The sequence below is a fragment of the Natator depressus genome, chromosome 10 (assembly GCF_965152275.1).
Source record: "Natator depressus isolate rNatDep1 chromosome 10, rNatDep2.hap1, whole genome shotgun sequence".
Classification (NCBI taxonomy): domain Eukaryota; kingdom Metazoa; phylum Chordata; order Testudines; family Cheloniidae; genus Natator; species Natator depressus.
Genome location: NC_134243.1, coordinates 6877869 through 6894484, shown reverse-complemented (window position 1 = coordinate 6894484; position 16616 = coordinate 6877869). Strand labels below are relative to the sequence as shown.

At 50.9% G+C, this 16616-nt stretch overlaps 1 protein-coding gene across 1 annotated transcript in view; it reads right to left on the bottom strand.

The window, feature by feature from the left end:
* Positions 1-344: 344 nt before the first annotated feature.
* GRAP (GRB2 related adaptor protein) overlaps positions 345-16616 on the bottom strand; it is a 36176-nt gene continuing 19904 nt past the window's right edge. Inside the window, exons 4-5 of the mRNA XM_074965063.1 lie at positions 7341-7509; positions 345-3252 (exon numbers count right to left, since the gene is read on the bottom strand). Of these exons, the coding sequence (XP_074821164.1) occupies positions 3067-3252; positions 7341-7509 (355 nt within the window). The 3' untranslated portion in view covers positions 345-3066. The remainder of the gene's footprint in view (positions 3253-7340; positions 7510-16616) is intronic.

The window sequence follows — 16616 nt, the reverse complement described above, 5'->3', positions numbered from 1 at the left end:
ATTGAACTGTGTCACTCTAGCACTGAAATCTGGGTGGGTTTCACATCAGTCCTGGAAGTACCGCCTTTCTGGAGGCTGTACTTCTGGGGAGTGACGCAATATTAGCCAATAAGCTCTGGCCTAATGGGATGATGTCATCATAGAAGTAGCAGGTGTGTGTGTGCATACACAATTTCCCTGGATATGACACAGGCTAACAGAAGATGGTAATATCTGAATCATGGTGATATTGAACCATGGTACATTGGTGAGATTCGTTTCCCTTGCCAACCACGTCACATTAACCTGGTCTCATTGTTTCTGGAGAGAGAGATCTGCTTTACTTTCTTTAATGACCTCAGGAAACAAGCTATAGATAAAAAATCAAGCTGATTGAATAGTAGTTTGGAAATAGAAGCTAAAAAGAGCTGCTGACACCACCACTGGCTTCTCCTTCCCCCTGAAGGTGTAGTCAAAACGTGACACCCTAATGCACCCCCGATATTAACAAGGAGCTCACTGCGTGTTCTGGGTTCAGACTGGTCTCGTGGAATTGACAACTTAGGCAGGTTTGGAGCCAGTTGGAGGGGAGCGGGAAGGTAGATGACATTTCACACGGTAGCACACGATGCTGTGTCGGGGGTTCTGTGGCGCAGTAGCTCGGTGCCATCACGATGTCCGTGCAGCCGACAAGCCGAGGCAGCCCACAGGTTTGGCTCAGGTGTGGACCACAGTGGTCGTTCTTCGTTCTAAGGAGGCCTGCCTCAAGCCTTCTTCAGCCAACTCAGGACAAGGCAAACATTAGTTTAGTAGCCTTTAACTTAGGTGCCCGTGAATGAAGTAGCCTTATAGTCCCAGGCTACCCTCTGGTTTTCAGTCGATCAGCAACGCACAAAGTCTGAGTGAAAGACCAAGGCACTAATGCCAGTTTACAGCCTGAGTTCGGACGAACAGAAAATTGCCAAACTGACATGGTCCGGCAGCCTATTTTGTCTGGTGCCCCCTGCTGCCAGCATTGACCAAAGCCTGATGCCGCAGAAGATGATCCCCCATAATGCACCTGACTGTTCCATGGGGTAAAACTTGTGCCCATGGGGTAAAATTTCTCTGGTGCTCTGAAACACTTGGACTTATGGTGCCCCTTGGAAGCTCTGAACCTAGCTATGAAACATTTTGCTTATTCACAGAAGTGGCTAATCCTCTTTTGAAGCCAGTTAAACCATTTGCCTGAATGACATCCTGCAGCAGTGAGTTCCATAGATTCATTACATGTTTCTTCAGAAAGTATTTCCAGGTTGAGCCCTTATCTTTCTCCAGCTCAGTTTGCTGGCCACTCTTGTGGCCACTTTTTCCCTGAGGCTCAGGTAAGTATAGAAGTAGCACATGTTAGACTCCTCAACGATAAGAGGCATTTGTAAGGTGCTATATGCTTTGTTCAGGCCACAGCCTTAAGTTTAGACCATTAATAGCATCTCGCTGAGCTCGCAGCTTGTAGCAAGCCCTGAAGCCTTTGTGGTGAGTTGGAGGAGAACAAAAAGGGCATCTTATGCCTCTGACCCCCTTCTCTAACAGGTTTCACCAGTCTTTGCTTTTTAAATACACCATTTCTTCTCAGGGAGACAGCCTGCAAGGGCACGGAGTTTTAATCTCTTCCTTCCCACTTGGCAAGATTCCCAAGTGTGACGCTGGCTTTTAAAGGGGGCCAAAACAACCTCCCCTCCCCCTCGCCCAACCCACAATCCAAGTGCAGTTTCTAATCATTGGGCCAAATCCAGAGCTGGCGTGAGGACGTAACTCCACTGACTTCAGCTGCATCGCACCTGCTTTGGCAAGGTGGGATCTGGCCCAGAATTGTGCCATCCGTTGATAATGGGACGACACCAGCCCTGGGTGGGACAGACCTACATTTGCATGAACAATGAATTCAATCTCTCCACCCCGGGTGAGCGATGGAACACAGCTGGCAGCGTGTCCGAGTCAGCTCAGAACCAGCTGCCGTAAAAACCGTAAGGCCTCTTTGATTGTTTTGCGAAGCCCTATTAAAGGAGCCAGGAATGCGCGGTCCCCTCCCACAGCCTCCTCGTTAATCACTGTGGATTGCACTCGCGCTGTTTGTTCAGGATCACTTCAGTGCAGAGCGCATCCAAGCAGGTCCTCGCGGCTCCAGGCTGAGAAAGACGGGAGAGATGCCCAAGCTCAAAGATATGTCTCCTGAAACGGCAGCTGGGGGCAAACCTCTGTAAACCCCCCCGCAGTTTCAGGATGCAGGGAGAATGCCCAGGGACCCGCCAGGGGGACGGGACAGCTGCATTGAGGACCCTGGTGTTCTAGAATGGAGAGGAGGTTTGGGCAAGGGGCAGGTTTGGGGCAAGTTGGGCATGGTGGCACCATGCCTACCTTTGCCCACCTACAGAAGTCAGTGTGCTCGGTTGGTCACTTCTGTATGAGAAACCCCCACTGGAAAGCCCCTGGCCCTGCGCCTGCCTGTCTGAGATCTGGGGAGGGAAAAGGGCTGATTCTAGAAGGAGGCAGGCAGTCAAAGGAACGTGCGTTGGAAATACTTGGTGGAAGGGTTAATCTTAATCCTCTTGGCTCGACAGCTGCCTGACCTGGCTGTTCACAAGCCCAGGAGCTGGGAAAAGCCAAGCCCCACACGCCTTGCCCTCAGAGAGCAGGCTCAGTCAGTGGGATTATGATGGTTTATTGTGTGCTTGGCACTTAGCACGAAGGTGTGAGGACAAAGGTCCCTGCCCCAAAGGGCTTGCAGTGGAGCTAGACGGAGGACGAAGAAGAAGGGATACACCACCAGTTGCCTCCTCTTCTGTCGCACTGAACACCCCGTGCGCAAATGCCTAGTGCAGGCTGCTTCTGTGGCGCACGGGGATTCACCGGAGCACACAGTTCCCAGAGGGTTCAGGTCCGTCCAGTGCGGCATCCCCCAGTATGGCTTTAAGCCTGGGAAAGGTCCTTGGTGCTCTGGTAACTTGTCCCCTAAAAGCTCTATGGCATCAGGGCAAGGGGATTGCAGTTTATTTTGTAAGGGGCAGCCAGGGAGCGCCGGCGTCCCGGCAGACACTGGCTAGAAGGTCACATGTGAATGTGGTGGACATAGTTCCGTGGAAACAGGCCGACTCGCCCACAGATCTTCCCTCTCCACCAGTTGGGGTCGGGGCAGTCCAGGACCTCGATGATGTCCCCTCGGTAGAAGGCCAGCTGGGACGGATCGTGGGAGGAGAAGTCAAACTGAGCCTGGACGAACTTCGGCTTCTTCACCTGCAGTGAAACCAAGCGAGAGAGGAGTCAGGAGGGAAAGACAGAAGAGGCATCAAAGCTACACAGGCAAATGCTGCTTCCCCCCTCTGCCCTCAGCTGCAGGGAATTACAGGCAGGTACTGTCACTAGTGCTGGGGAGGGAATTTTGTTTGCCCACATGGGACACTGGGAGCCTCCCGGCAAAGAATGGGCAGGGATGGAGGCGAGTGTCTGAAAGCTTTCGCTAAAGGGACTGTGCCCTGGCTGATGAGCACAAACACGGACGTGTCCACGACCCACCATCACCTCTTTCCCCCGACTGACAACGCGGGGTCCTAGCCTCCGCTGGGGTAAATCCACAGAACTCTCCCGAAGCCAAAGATTCAGGCTGATTGAGAATCTGCTCCCTTCTCTTCACAGCATGTCCTTAGGGAAAAGGCCCTCCGGAGATCCAGGATTGGGCCGCAAAGTCTGCGTCCTGAGCCGAACGTTCCCAGCCATTCAGATCTGCTCGCTCTGGCTCTAGATCCCTGCAACATTAGCTGCCCACTTACAATCCATTGACTTTCATCACATTTCCTTACGGGCCCGGGGCCTTGCTTTATCTGAGCAGCGTCCTAGAGGCCCTTGTGGGCCATCTGCCCCTTCAGAGGCAAAACAAGTCATGCCCCCCGGAAGCAGAGCTGCCTGTGCCCAATAAAAGTGAACCGAGGGCCAGCGCTCCTCTGCAGATTGCTGTTCTGGTTGGTGGTGGACTGAGTACATTGCCGGTTCCCACCCCAGCCCTGAGTGGCACGCTGTGCATTAGCTGTCAGCTAGCGCTGTTACTGCTAGCCCAGGGATAGACCGAATCCAGCCCCTTTTCAGGCTTCCTCTCCTGTTTGCTTTGTTTTCCGCAGGCCTTCCATTTCTCCGCCATCAGCACGTTTAAGGACAGCTCTGCATGTCTCGGGCTGCACTGCGCTCCTGCGATTGGCTTCCCAACGCAAGCTGCAGGCCCAGAGCCAGGCTTTGCAGCTGAGAGGCAGGAGAGAGACTGGCAGAACACCCAGGGCTCTGCAAACCTGGCAGCACGCAAAACTGTCTCACCTAGAGCTTGCGGAGGAGAGAGAGGCAGGAACCCCTCCCCCGGCAATGGGTTCAGCCTGAGCAAGGCCAGGATACACCAAACACTTGAGACCCCCGTAGGCTCAGCCTTCCGCTGAGCTCCTCACTCCACAAACCTCTTTCCTTCGCTAATGTTTGGCTCCTTTGGATACATTTACACTGCATTGTAAACCCAGGTCTGTGGGCTCCAGGCTTGTGGCTGCCGTGTTTCCTAGCCCATGCTTGAGCAGCCACACTGCGCTATAAACCTGGGGTTACAATTGCTGGAGCTGGGTCTCACTGCCATGCTAATGCAGTCATTCTGCACTGCACAGACCTTCTGACTTATGTCTGGGGCTTGAGCTGCGTCTACACTGCAAAACAACAGGACTTGACCCAACTCACAGTGGGACTCAGGCTCTGTCCCACCCCCACAGCATGGTCCTAGCACCCAGGTCCTGAGTGCTTGCTGATTCGAGTCAGACTGATTTGTGTGTGGACAGAAGGTGTGGGCTTGGGCTCAAACCTGAGCCCAGGCTTAGGGTGCAGTGTAGACATACTTCTCTCCTCCTGCAGGGGAGTCAGAGCAGCTAGCCTAAGCCCTTGCCAAAGGTAACCAGCAGCTGGGCCACCACTGCAGCATGTGGGTCTCCCTGACCTTCATATGAGCAATGAGTTGGTCTGTTTACAGGAAGTCAAAGTTTCATGGCTCTTCCTGCACTCATGTGGTATTGGGATTGTTTGTGGAAAGTGCCAGGCTTCCAGTGCTGCCAATCACCAGCAATGCCAGCCATCAAAGGGCTAGGAGGAGTCTACAGTCTCTGCAGGAAATCCTGCTACCACAGAAATACCTGCATGATGGGTGTTTCTGAGGAGCAGTGCCGAGGGAAACGGACACGGTGCTGCTGGGCGATGAGAGAGGAAGCACGCTGTAGTGGTTAAAGCATAGGGGCCAGGAGACTGGGTTCTGCTCTTGGCCCTGCTGCAGAACTGCTCAGTGCAAGTCACTTCCCCTTGCTGTGCCTCAGTTTCCCCACCAATGAAATGGGGATAATGACCCTTTTCTTCCCCCTTTAGGTGGTGCTGAGGCTGAAGTCATTACTCCTTGGGAGCTTTGTGTGGACAACACTAGAGAAGGGCAAAGTACTAACTACTAGTGATAATGGTTGACATATTCAAAGCAACCTAAAGGGGTTAGATGCCTAAATCCCATTGACATGAATGGGAATTGGGTGTCCGGACCCTGTAGGCAGCAGCAGCTGGGTGGAAGTGTAACCGGCCATTTGCGTGCATGGCTGCCAGGATTCATGGCACTGACCTCTGCTGAACTATCAAGCCCCTATTGTCTCTGGTTCACATGCCAGTCTGTGGTTTTCCTAGCAGGCATGCGGTTTGCAGTTCTTCCTCGGATAACTCTCTAGTGAACGCATGTGAATACCTTGTGTGGAGACACTGACACATGCTAGCCACTGTCGAGTGATCTAACTCGAGTTAAGTACATTTGAGTAACTATAGTATAGACATAAGAATGGCCACACTGGGTCAGACCAATGGTCCATCTAGCCCTGTATCCTGTTTGCCGACAGTGGTTGGTGCCAGATGCTTCAGAGGGAATGAACAGAACAGGGCAATTATCGAGTGATCCATCTCCTGTCGCCCTTACCCAGTTTCTGGCAGTCAGAGGCTATGGGACGCTCAGAGCTTGGGTTTGCACCCCTGAGCATCTTGGCTAACAGCCACTGGTGGACCTATCCTCCTTGAATATACCTAATTCTTTTTTGAACCCAGTTACACTTTTGGCCTTCACAGCACCTCCTGGCAACGAGTTCCACAGGGTGACTGTGCGTTGTGTGAAGAAATACTTCCTTTTGTTTGTTTTAAACCTGCTGCCTATTCATTTCATTGAGGAAATTCTGGTTCTTGTGTTATGTGAAGGGATAAATAACACTCCCTTATTCACTTTCTCCCTGATTTTATCGATCTCTATCATATCCCGGCTTAGTCATCTCTTTTCCAAGCTGAAAAGTCCCAGTCTTATTCATCTCTCCTCATATGGAAGCTGTTCCATACCCCTAATCATTTTTGTTGCCCTTCTCTGTACTTTTTCCAATTCCAATATATCATTTTTGAGCTGGGGTGACCAGATCTGCACGCAGTATTCAAGGTGGGGGCGTACCAGGGCTTTATATGGTAGCATTATGATATTGTCTGTTTTATTTTCTATCCCTTTCCTAAGGTTCCTAACACCGTTCGCTTTTTTGAGTGCCACCGCACTTTGAGCAGATGTTTTCAGAGAACTCTCCACCGTGACTTCCTGGAGCGGTAACAGCTAACTTAGATCCCCTCCTTGTGTATGGATAGTTGGGATTCTGTTTCCCAATGTGCATTACTTCTGCATTTATCAATGTTGAATTTCATCTGCCACTGTTGCCCACTCACCCAGTTTGGTGCGATCCCTTTGTAACTCTTCACAGTCAGCTTTGGGCTTCACTATCTTGAATCATTTTGTATTGTGTGTAAGCTTTGCCACCTCACTGTTTACCCCCTTTTCCAGGTCATTTATGAATACGTTGACCAGCACTGGTCCCAGACTAGATCCTTGGGGGAAGCCCACTGTTTACCTCTCTTCACTGTAAAACTGACCATTTATTCCTACCTTTGGTTTCCTGTCTTTTAACCAGTTACTGATCGATGAGAGGACCTCCCCTTTTATCCCATGGCTCCTTACTCTGCATAAGAGCCTATGGTGCGGGACCTTGTCAAAGGCTTGCGGACAGTCCAAGTACACTGTGTCCACTGGATTGCCCTTGTCCACATGCTGGTTGACCCCCTCAAAGAATTCTAACAGCCTGTGGCTGTCCCGCCTGTGTCCGTTATACCACGTGTATTGTGAAGTGGCTGCATTGGGGCCTTGCCTTGTGATTTGGCTGGTGAGCAGTGGACATGCTGGGCTGGGCACTGCCCTCTCCTTCTTTCGCAACCCTCCTGGAGTGACCTGTGTGGGCAGCCGAACAGCCCTGTACCTCATGGTTCTGGTCGTCGTCTCTCAGGAAGATCTGTTGCTTTTTGGCGATAGTTGTGGTTCTGTAGAAATCCACCAGCTCATTCAAGGAGTTGAACTTTTCTTCCCAGAGGAAATATTTGCCATTCCTCTCTCGGAGTACCTTGAAATGCTGGACATGCTCCCCGTAGCTGTGGACACATTCAGAGAAGAAGGCTGTTATTCTGAAAGGTGGGTTTTAAAGCAGGGGTGTCACAACTCCCCTCCTCTCCTCCCAGAACCAGCCTGTAGAGAGATTTATCCAGCCCCTCCGACAGGATCTGATTCTACAGCATCTGAGCTTTTGTTTCTGGTCTGTGTGTTGCAGAAGCCAACCCCCTGGTTCCTGAACACATGGCTCTGCAAGCTAGTCCCTAAGGCCTCAATCCCCCGTGCGGACCCCTGCTCAACTTTACACCCACGATGGGACCAGTCGCACACATGACGCTGGGCGTGTGCCCAAGCGTCTGCAGAATGGGGCCCAAGTGTGCAAGCTGACTTACGAACCTGATGGAGAGGAACTGTAGGTTCCAAAACACGGGCTTCACATCACCCGCTTGGCGTCCTGCCTGCATTTGACTCTTCCCATCACTTGCACAATGCTAATAACTAATAACCTGCCCTTCACCAGCCCTTTTCATCTGAGGCGTGCCGGGCGCTTTGCACCTGTTAATTAATTACTTAAGCCTTGCAACACCCCGAGGAGTAGAGGAGTATTTTTCTAGCTATTTAATGGATAAGGAAACTGAGGCAGAGTGAACATAAGTGGCTTGCCCACGGCCTCTCAGTGAGTCAGTAGCAGAGAAGGCAATACAGCCCAGATGTGGTGCCCAGCTGCCTCTGCTGACCATTCCTTCCATTGCAATCTGCTCTGTTAGCATGAACCAATATCTCCCCTTGCAAACAGAGGAATGGTCAGTATCTACTTCACAGAGGTGCAGACAAGGCCATATTCCTTGTGAACTACAGGACAACAGGTTTGTTTCCCACGCACCCTGGTAGTGGTAAAGCAGAGTGCGGCTAAAGATAACACATCAGGGTAGGTGTGTTACAAACACATGGATGGTGTTGCTGATAGATAAAAGGGTTGCATCGGCACTTTTATTCCACCCAGCTCATAATTATTCCTGATGCTTAATTGCTATTGATTGGCGTTGCAGGCCAATGACGGCTGTGTGAGGTGCTGGGCATGGCAATCTCAGCAAATATTCACTTCCCACTGTCGGCTAGATCTGCCCAGTGAGATTAAACATGTCTGTGGATAAAAGGAGGGGTGTATTCGAAAGTGGCAACATACAGCTTGATTTGCCTAAATTAGGACAAACTTGTTTTTGTTTCAACACGAGCCCAGTGTCTGCTCAGGGCTGTGTGTGCTGACGCAGCTAAGGGGGAATGGAAAACACAGGATAATGCGGTGTTGGCTTTATTGTGCTGTGAAGGGACACTTGCATTAATACTACGGATGGGCTGATAGATGTTGTTAGCAATAAGTGATCAGAACTGGGCTCTACCTGTCTGTCTACTCTCTGCTCTCCATTAAGGCAGAGTTAACATTGGTCGTCAGTGTCTCAGAAGGCCAAGTGGATCTATGCTTAAACCTCTAAAAGCCAGGGAGTAAACAGTTAAGGTAGATACCTAGTGTAAACCCAGAGTAACTCCCCTTAAGTCAATGTAAACCAGTGTAACTGAGATCAGAACCTGGGCTCCGGGTCGCTCAGGTGTGCAGGAGAAAAAAACCATAAAGGGTTTTATAAATCCAAGCTGATGCCTTGCACTGCCCCAGGACATGAACGGTGCAGTTGATGGAGTGCAGGTGTAATATGCTCCCCTGGGTGGTAGGGTGACCATATTCCCAAAGGGAATTGTCTCATTGTGTCCCGGGGCTCCCACCTCTGTCTGTGTCCATCTGTTGTCTCAGACTTAAACTGGAGGCTCTTGGGTCAGGGACTGCCTTTTTGTACTCTTTGTACAGAACCTAGCACAATGAGGGCCTAGCCCACGACTAGCGCTCCTCGGAGCAGCCAGTTGCACTGAAGAATTGGAGGGGAAGAAAGGAACGCACCTTCCCAGAAACTATATACAGACTCGGCAGCTGAAAGTCAGAAAAGAACAGCCCTGTTACTCCGCAGGATCTGTGCTGCGGATCAGAACCCTGCCCTGGTGTCTAAAGCCCATAAAACAGAATAGCCACCTGCATGCCATGGGCAACCCAATGTCTTTTTATGAAATGACTTTCCGTGCCAGGAGGCTGATGTTCCCGGGCAGCTGGGATCACATCTCCCTTTTACAGCCCTGCTGAACAGGGAAGCTTTCAGCACAGGGGCGTGGAGCTGAGCGTGCCTGGCCCTGCTTACCTTTCCCGTAATGACGGCAGGGCCCAGAGACACAGTCAGAGAGTGGCCTGGATTTGCCGTGGAATTAAATACAGGGGTGGTTGGATGTTAACTGCCCTTTGGGACTGTAAAAATCTCCCCCCTGGATTCTCAGTTACTCCATGAGGCAGGACCAGAGGGCAGGGGGTTAAGAGGGCTTTAAGCTGCCTTTACGCTGCTGGTACGGTGGGGTGGGTCGGGGCCCTGTGGTAGGTTAGATTGGCTTTGGGGTGGCTCTAACTTGTGCTTGGCTTCCCATGGACCCTAGGAAGCAGAAAATAGCCATAGTGCAATGTGTATCTGCCGTGGTGCCCCTCGCCTGCCTCCTAAGCTGATGGCCCTGTTGTGGCCCTGTAACTGTTGTGCACCATCGCGGCGGGGGGCTTGGGCAGGGGGCTGTAAAGGGGCTTTAGTGGAACTGAGCCTCAGCCCTTCTCAGGGTTAGCGTGCCAGATACATGCGGGCGCTAGGGGTCATGGGACAGGGGAGGAGGGATGATAAACCCAGGGCCTAAAACGCTCAGGGACACAGGTGCTGCGTGCTCAGAACTCCTATGGGCTCCTGCTACGCCTGTGGGTGCCCAGCACCCGTGAAAATCCAGCTCCAAATCCTTTATCCCTTGATTACTAGCGCTGCAGTGGGACAAAGCAAAGCCCCGGCTCGGAACACCCGAACCGCTGGGACATCTGGATCCGGAGCCAAATGCGTCTCTAATCTTAAGGCTGGCTGTGAAATCCCTCCCTCTTGTTTGTCCTGGCTTTGTTTCAGGGGGATATAAAATCTCCCCCAGACTTCCTCAGCATTGTCCCCAGGGACCAGGGCAGGCTGAACCCTGGAATAACAAGGCTGGTGACTGAGCGGTGACAATTAGAACAGGGAGTGGCTCTTCGGGGCAGAGAGGCTTGGCGGGTCTGGGCATGCTGTGGGAAATGCTGGAGGCCAGTTGTAAGGAAGGGGCAGCAAAGAGTTAACAGTTGCCTGAGCCCGGAGTTGCTGCAGATATTCAGCACAACAGGGGAGTGGCATGAGCAGGGTCAGTATAAATAGGAAGCCGCGGGGAGGGCGGGCTGGGTTGGGATGGGTGGAGTTGGCTGCGGAAGGGCTAGTGTGACATGTTGTGTTGTTGAGGTTACAATACTGTGAGCGAAGGAAATGTTAAAACCCAGAGAGGCATATGGCAAAATCCTTCCTTAGGGAGAGCAAGAGGTATGTCAAAGCTACTTTAAATGCAACGCAGGGCAAAGGAATTGTAACAAAGCCATGTTCTGTGCAGACACCATTACTCAATATATCAGGTGCACACACGCACAGAGCTGGGTCTAGAGCCGTGGTTCTCAAGCAGGAGTCCGGGACCCCCTTGGGGGGGCTGCAAGCAGGTGTGGGGGGGTCCGCCAAGCAGGGCCAGCATTAGACTCGCTGGGGCCCAGGACAGAACGCCGAAGCCCCACTGCATGGAGCTGGAGCCCGGGGCTCCAGGCCCCACCCCCTGGGGCTGCAGCCGAAGCCTGAGCAATGTAGCTTCGCGGGGCCCCCAAGCAATTGCCCGGCTTGCTGCCCCCTAACGCCGGCCCTTGCTACCGGCCTGTAATTGCCAGGATCGCCTCTGGAGCCTTTTTTTTTTTTTAAAAAAAAACTCAGCATCACATTAGCTATTTGCCTGTCATCTGGTTCAGAGGCTGATTTAAGCGATAGGCGACATACCACAGTTAATAGTTGGGCAATTTCACATTTGGGTTCCTTCAGAACGCTTGGGGGAATACCATCTGGGCCTGGTGACTTGTTACAGTTTAATTTATCTATTTATCCCAAAATCTCCTGTATTGACACCTCAGTTCGGGACAGTTCCTCCATTTTGTCACCTACAAAGAACGGCTCAGGTGTGGGAATCTCCCTCACATCCTCTGCAGTGAAGACTGAGGCAAAGAATTCGTTTCACTTCTCCACAATGACCGTGTCGTCTTTGAGCGCTCCTTTAGCACCTCGACTGCCCAGTGGCCATGACGCAACTCCTGCCCATTCGCCACCTACACTCTGTCACTTCTATCCTCTGCTCTTGAGATTAGGGGATGGACACGCAGAGGGTTTGAGACGTCTGTTCGGGATGGAGGGCTATACCTAGTGCTTCTCTCAAATCCCTGTGTACCGCCTGGAGAGCAACAACCATGCCTGCTGCATACAGGGCTGCAAACATAAAGGATGGGCTTTTCCAAAGCACTTTGTGTTGGCCTAACCCTGCTCTTACTGAAGACAATGGGAGTTTTACCCTTGACTTCCATGGGTTCAGAGTTGGGCTAATGCTGACAGCTGTCAAAAATCCCAGGGACGGTGCCAGCCAGGCTGGAGTTTGCTGATGCAATCAGAGTTGTCCTGGGCAGATCTCTCTGTGATGCTGAGAGGTGTTGTAGACTGTCTAGTCATCTTCTATCCGGCAGTGGAAAACATATGTGAACTGATCAGATAACAGCCTCTGTGGGCCAGGTGTGAGGTCTACGCTCCCTTACTAGCTAGCAGGCACCACTTCCCTTGATCATCACACTTTTTTTTAAAAATGGGGGTGGATGGTCACGAGAGAACAAAACATCAGAGTACTTCCTAGCAGCGGCTCCACCAGATGGCCACCTAGCGGACAATACCCCTAAAGAAGGGGTACCCCTAAAGAAGCAGGCTGGGACAACGGCATGATCCAAAGCATTTGGGAAGCATCAATCCAAGCAGCTGCACACAGCTGCCTTGTGGAACAGGACATACTTGATATCCTGGCGCGGTCTGACAGTGTCATTCAGGGGGCATGCAGCTCTCTATAGGGAAATAAAAAGACAGTATCCCTGCCCCAAGAAGCGAATCATCTAAATCAGACACAGCACAGCCAGGGCAGAGACTAAACAAAGGAGGGTGTGTGTGTGGATCTGGGAAGGGTGGGGGAGTTCATGCAATAAGCATATTATATTGTAATGCCTGCAACCCAGGTAAGTTCCTGTTCTGTTTTCAGCTCCCATAGTAATATAATTAATTGTTAGGTGCTGACAATGTGCGTTACACAAACCAGACAGCCCCAGCCCCAAAGATCTTGCAGGTTTCAGAGTAACAGCCGTGTTAGTCTGTATTCGCAAAAAGAAAAGGAGGACTTGTGGCACCTTAGAGACTAACCAATTTATTTGAGCATAAGCTTTCGCTGTAGCTCACGAAAGCTTCTGCTCAAATAAATTGGTTAGTCTCTAAGGTGCCACAAGTACTCCTTTTTTAAAAAAATCTTGCAATCTATGTCCACAAGTCTCCAGAGAGACAGGATGCCCTGATGAAGCCAGGACTATGGTTTGTTTATTATTAACATCATTGCTGTGAGTGAATGGAGGGCAGGCTGGAATGGAGAACGTGTTCCCAGTGGAGCGGATCAGAGAGGGGCCAGATGCAGAGGAAGTTGTGGGGGAGCTGGAGGAAATGGGGAATTGATGTTGGTGAATAAAAGAAATGTGTGTGGGGGAGTGATGTAATAAGAGATTGTGTTGGGAGATATAGGGTGAAGCCTCAACTGATTTAAATTGGGTGGCTCCATTGAAAACCACCTACATTGAGCTACACCAGCCAAGGAACTGGCCCATAAGATGCAGGGGGCGAGAACACTGCTGTGAGGACTGAATCTTGAGGTTCCTCGTGAGTGCAGGGATCTGCCTGCATGACTCAGATTGCAAGGTAGAGACCAACTTTTGAACTTGCCAACCCCACACTAGCACAGTTAGAAACCTCAGACTTGTCTTGTTCTGTAGCTCTCTCAAGATCTAAACATCAGGCCAGTTTTGAAGTAAATCAATTTGGAAGTTTTCAAGTGGTCAGAATTTAAAGTTTAAATTCGATATGTTCACATCCCAAGTGCTTTACCTCATGAACATTGGCAAATGCAACATTAATGAAGACAGAAATCTTAAACTTCTCTGGGTTTTCACTGATAAAACAACCCCTCGGGCATTTTTTCAAATTACATTTAAAAAAAAACAACAGAAAAAACCCTGAATTTTTTTTCTATAATGAATTTTCCCTTTTTGTTTTCTTATTAATGTTTTTGCAGGTGTCTGCTCGGAGTTGATTACTGGAAAGTTAAACAGGGAGGGGGAGTTGTATAATGCAGTATTACAGCTAATAGCTTTGTGTGTGCTAATTAAGAAATAATTGAAAAGGAGAATAGTGATTAAAAAGCAGACCAAACTCTTGCAACATAACTGAAGCTGCTAGGCCTTTACCTCTTGCCAAGTCCTAACTGTGTGTGAACAATGAAGGGCTCCCAGCGCTGGCCAGGCTCTGGGCTCGGTGAGGCCCTGGGTGGCACTCTGCTCCATGCCAGGCTGCCATGGCATACAGATCCCTCCCCGCAGTTGCTCACTTTCCACTGGGCTTCGGGGCAGAGAGAGCAAACCAGCTCCGTTGTCCCCGGGCAGTGTGTCTCTTTAGGGAAGAAAAAAGAAAAGGAGTACTTGTGGCACCTTAGAGACTAACCAGTTTATTTGAGCATGAGCTTTCGTGAGCTACAGCTCACTTCATCGGATGCATAGCTATGCTGTAGCTCACGAAAGCTCATGCTCAAATAAACTGGTTAGTCTCTAAGGTGCCACAAGTACTCCTTTTCTTTTTTCTTTTTACGAATACAGACTAACACGGCTGTTACTCTGAAATCTTTAGGGAAGAGGAGCAGAGTTGGTGACAGATGTGGGGGTGGGTCTAATCCTCTCCCCGCTCCACTTATACCCCCACGGTGCTACTGACACCTTCTGCCCCAGCACCTAGTGGGTGGCTGGTCCCCTCTGCCGGGAGGCTGGAACATGCAGTGGCCTCTCGGGGTGTTCTCTGGAATATCGGTTTGACGACTTCTTGCCTTCCCTCCAGGCCATCTTCTCTGGGTAGGGAGCTGGTGAGGGTCACCAGACCTTGAGCACCTCCTCTGGCTTCTCAGTGATGCTCCCAAAATAGTAACATTGCAGAATTCCAATCACTTGGAAGGGGGATCCTGGCAAAGAGCCAGCGGCAGGCAGCAAGGGATTCACCGTCGGAGAGGGGCAGGTATTGTAGCACTGGGTGCTTTTGGTGCACAGAATGCAGGACCTGACACTGCAAGTCACCCCATGGATTTCCAGGGGAGCTAGTCAACCTGCGGGAGGGTGGCCCAACCAGGCCCCATGGATTTCCAGCCTGATTCTCATCTCATGTCAATTTTACACTGGTGCCCCTCCATTGACTTGGATGGAGTTATTCCTGATTTACCCCAGAGGGAGAGGAGAGTCAGGTTCATTGACTGCCGACTATCTGGGATCCCAGCCATGGCATTTGGTTCACCATGGTTGTTTGCAGCCTGGCAGAGTATCAGAGAAGATCAGGCTGGATTCTGAGAGAGGAGCTCTCTCTACCCATGGCGGATGACAGACAAACCCTGACAGATGTTTCATGGACACTTGACGGCTTCTGCCTCCATGGAATTTGAGTCTGGGTGGGCGCAGGGAGGGGCAAGGTGAGTTGGTGGGAACACACCCCATGTTCTCAGGTATAAGGGCTGCTTATAGTAGGACCTTTGCTCAGATCATTTGTTAATTGGCGTCCCTGGGCAATTAGCCCGCTGGCTGGGTCTCCCTAATTTCTGGATAGATGGTCAATGGTGTGTTCTGTGCTCCTGGCTTTTGGGAAGCGCATCGCTGTTGGCCTAAAGCATTTGGAAGGCATTGAGATAAACGGTGCCGGGAGCTCGTAATGAATGCGCACTCAGCACTATAATAACACATTAGCAGTGCTGATGTAGGCTGTGGCTTTGGGTGAGCCGTACCCAGAATGCACACAGAACTGATCTCAGTGTTTTGTGAGTTACCTGGCTGGCTTTCCACCGCCGGCCGAGCGAGAAGGCCTCCTCTGTCACCTCCATGTCAGCCGCGCTCCCCCTAGATTTCAGCAGGGGGCATGCATGCATGTTCTGAAAAACCTTTGGGCCCATGAGTAAATTAGAAATGCCCCCAGGCCTGAGTGGTGAAGAATGAGGCTGGTTTAGCCGGGGGCTGATCTGGGGAAATGAAGAACATGCTAGAAAGGCAGCAATTCCAACAAGGGGCCACACTGTTAAAAGAGAAAAAATCCTTGAGCCTTTTCTTCCTGGTCCTAATTTCCCCAAACACCTTTTTAGCAATTCCTAAAATTAAACCTTAAGCCCCGATCCTACAACTGGATTAGGATGGGCAGATCCCTGCCCCCAGAGCAGATTCCACTGGCTGTCGGTGTATCAGCTTGTCGGACCAGGGCCATCCTAGGCATGGCAGTTCCTTGGAAAGTAGGTTGCATCCCAGGGATGGAGGCTAGTTTGAATGAAGGCAGCTAGAATCCAGACTGAGAGACTCTTCAGAGGAACAGACGTGTGCTGAGAGTGCACAGGGGAAGCTCGGTTGATTATTGCAGGGATAATAGCAACGTGTCTGCTACATGAGAGTGGAATGCATTGAACTAATTAGTGAATTCTCTCCCACCGAGCAGCTTGCAGTGTGTTTCCTGCATGTTACAGCAGGAGAGATTAAACCAGCCGGACCGGCTGCCCAGTTAGCTAACCGGGTGCCTTTCCCGTGGCCAGGTTGATGGGACCTGTGCTCTAGTTTGTTTCTAGCAACAGAGTTCAGTGGACTCCTTGGGGGTCTCCCTTGGGGTGGAATTTCACACCTGATTGCATTATTCAATACTAATCCTTAGTATTGATGTAGCATTTGTCTGGAGAGCTCAAGCTGCTGTACAAAGGAGGAGAAAGTATCATGCTCCCCATTCTACAGATGGGGAAACTGAGGCACGTAGAGGGGAAGGGCTGTCAGTGTTCACGGCAAGCCCTGGAGTCCCTCGGCAATTAGTCCGCTGGCTGGGTCTCTGTCATTTCT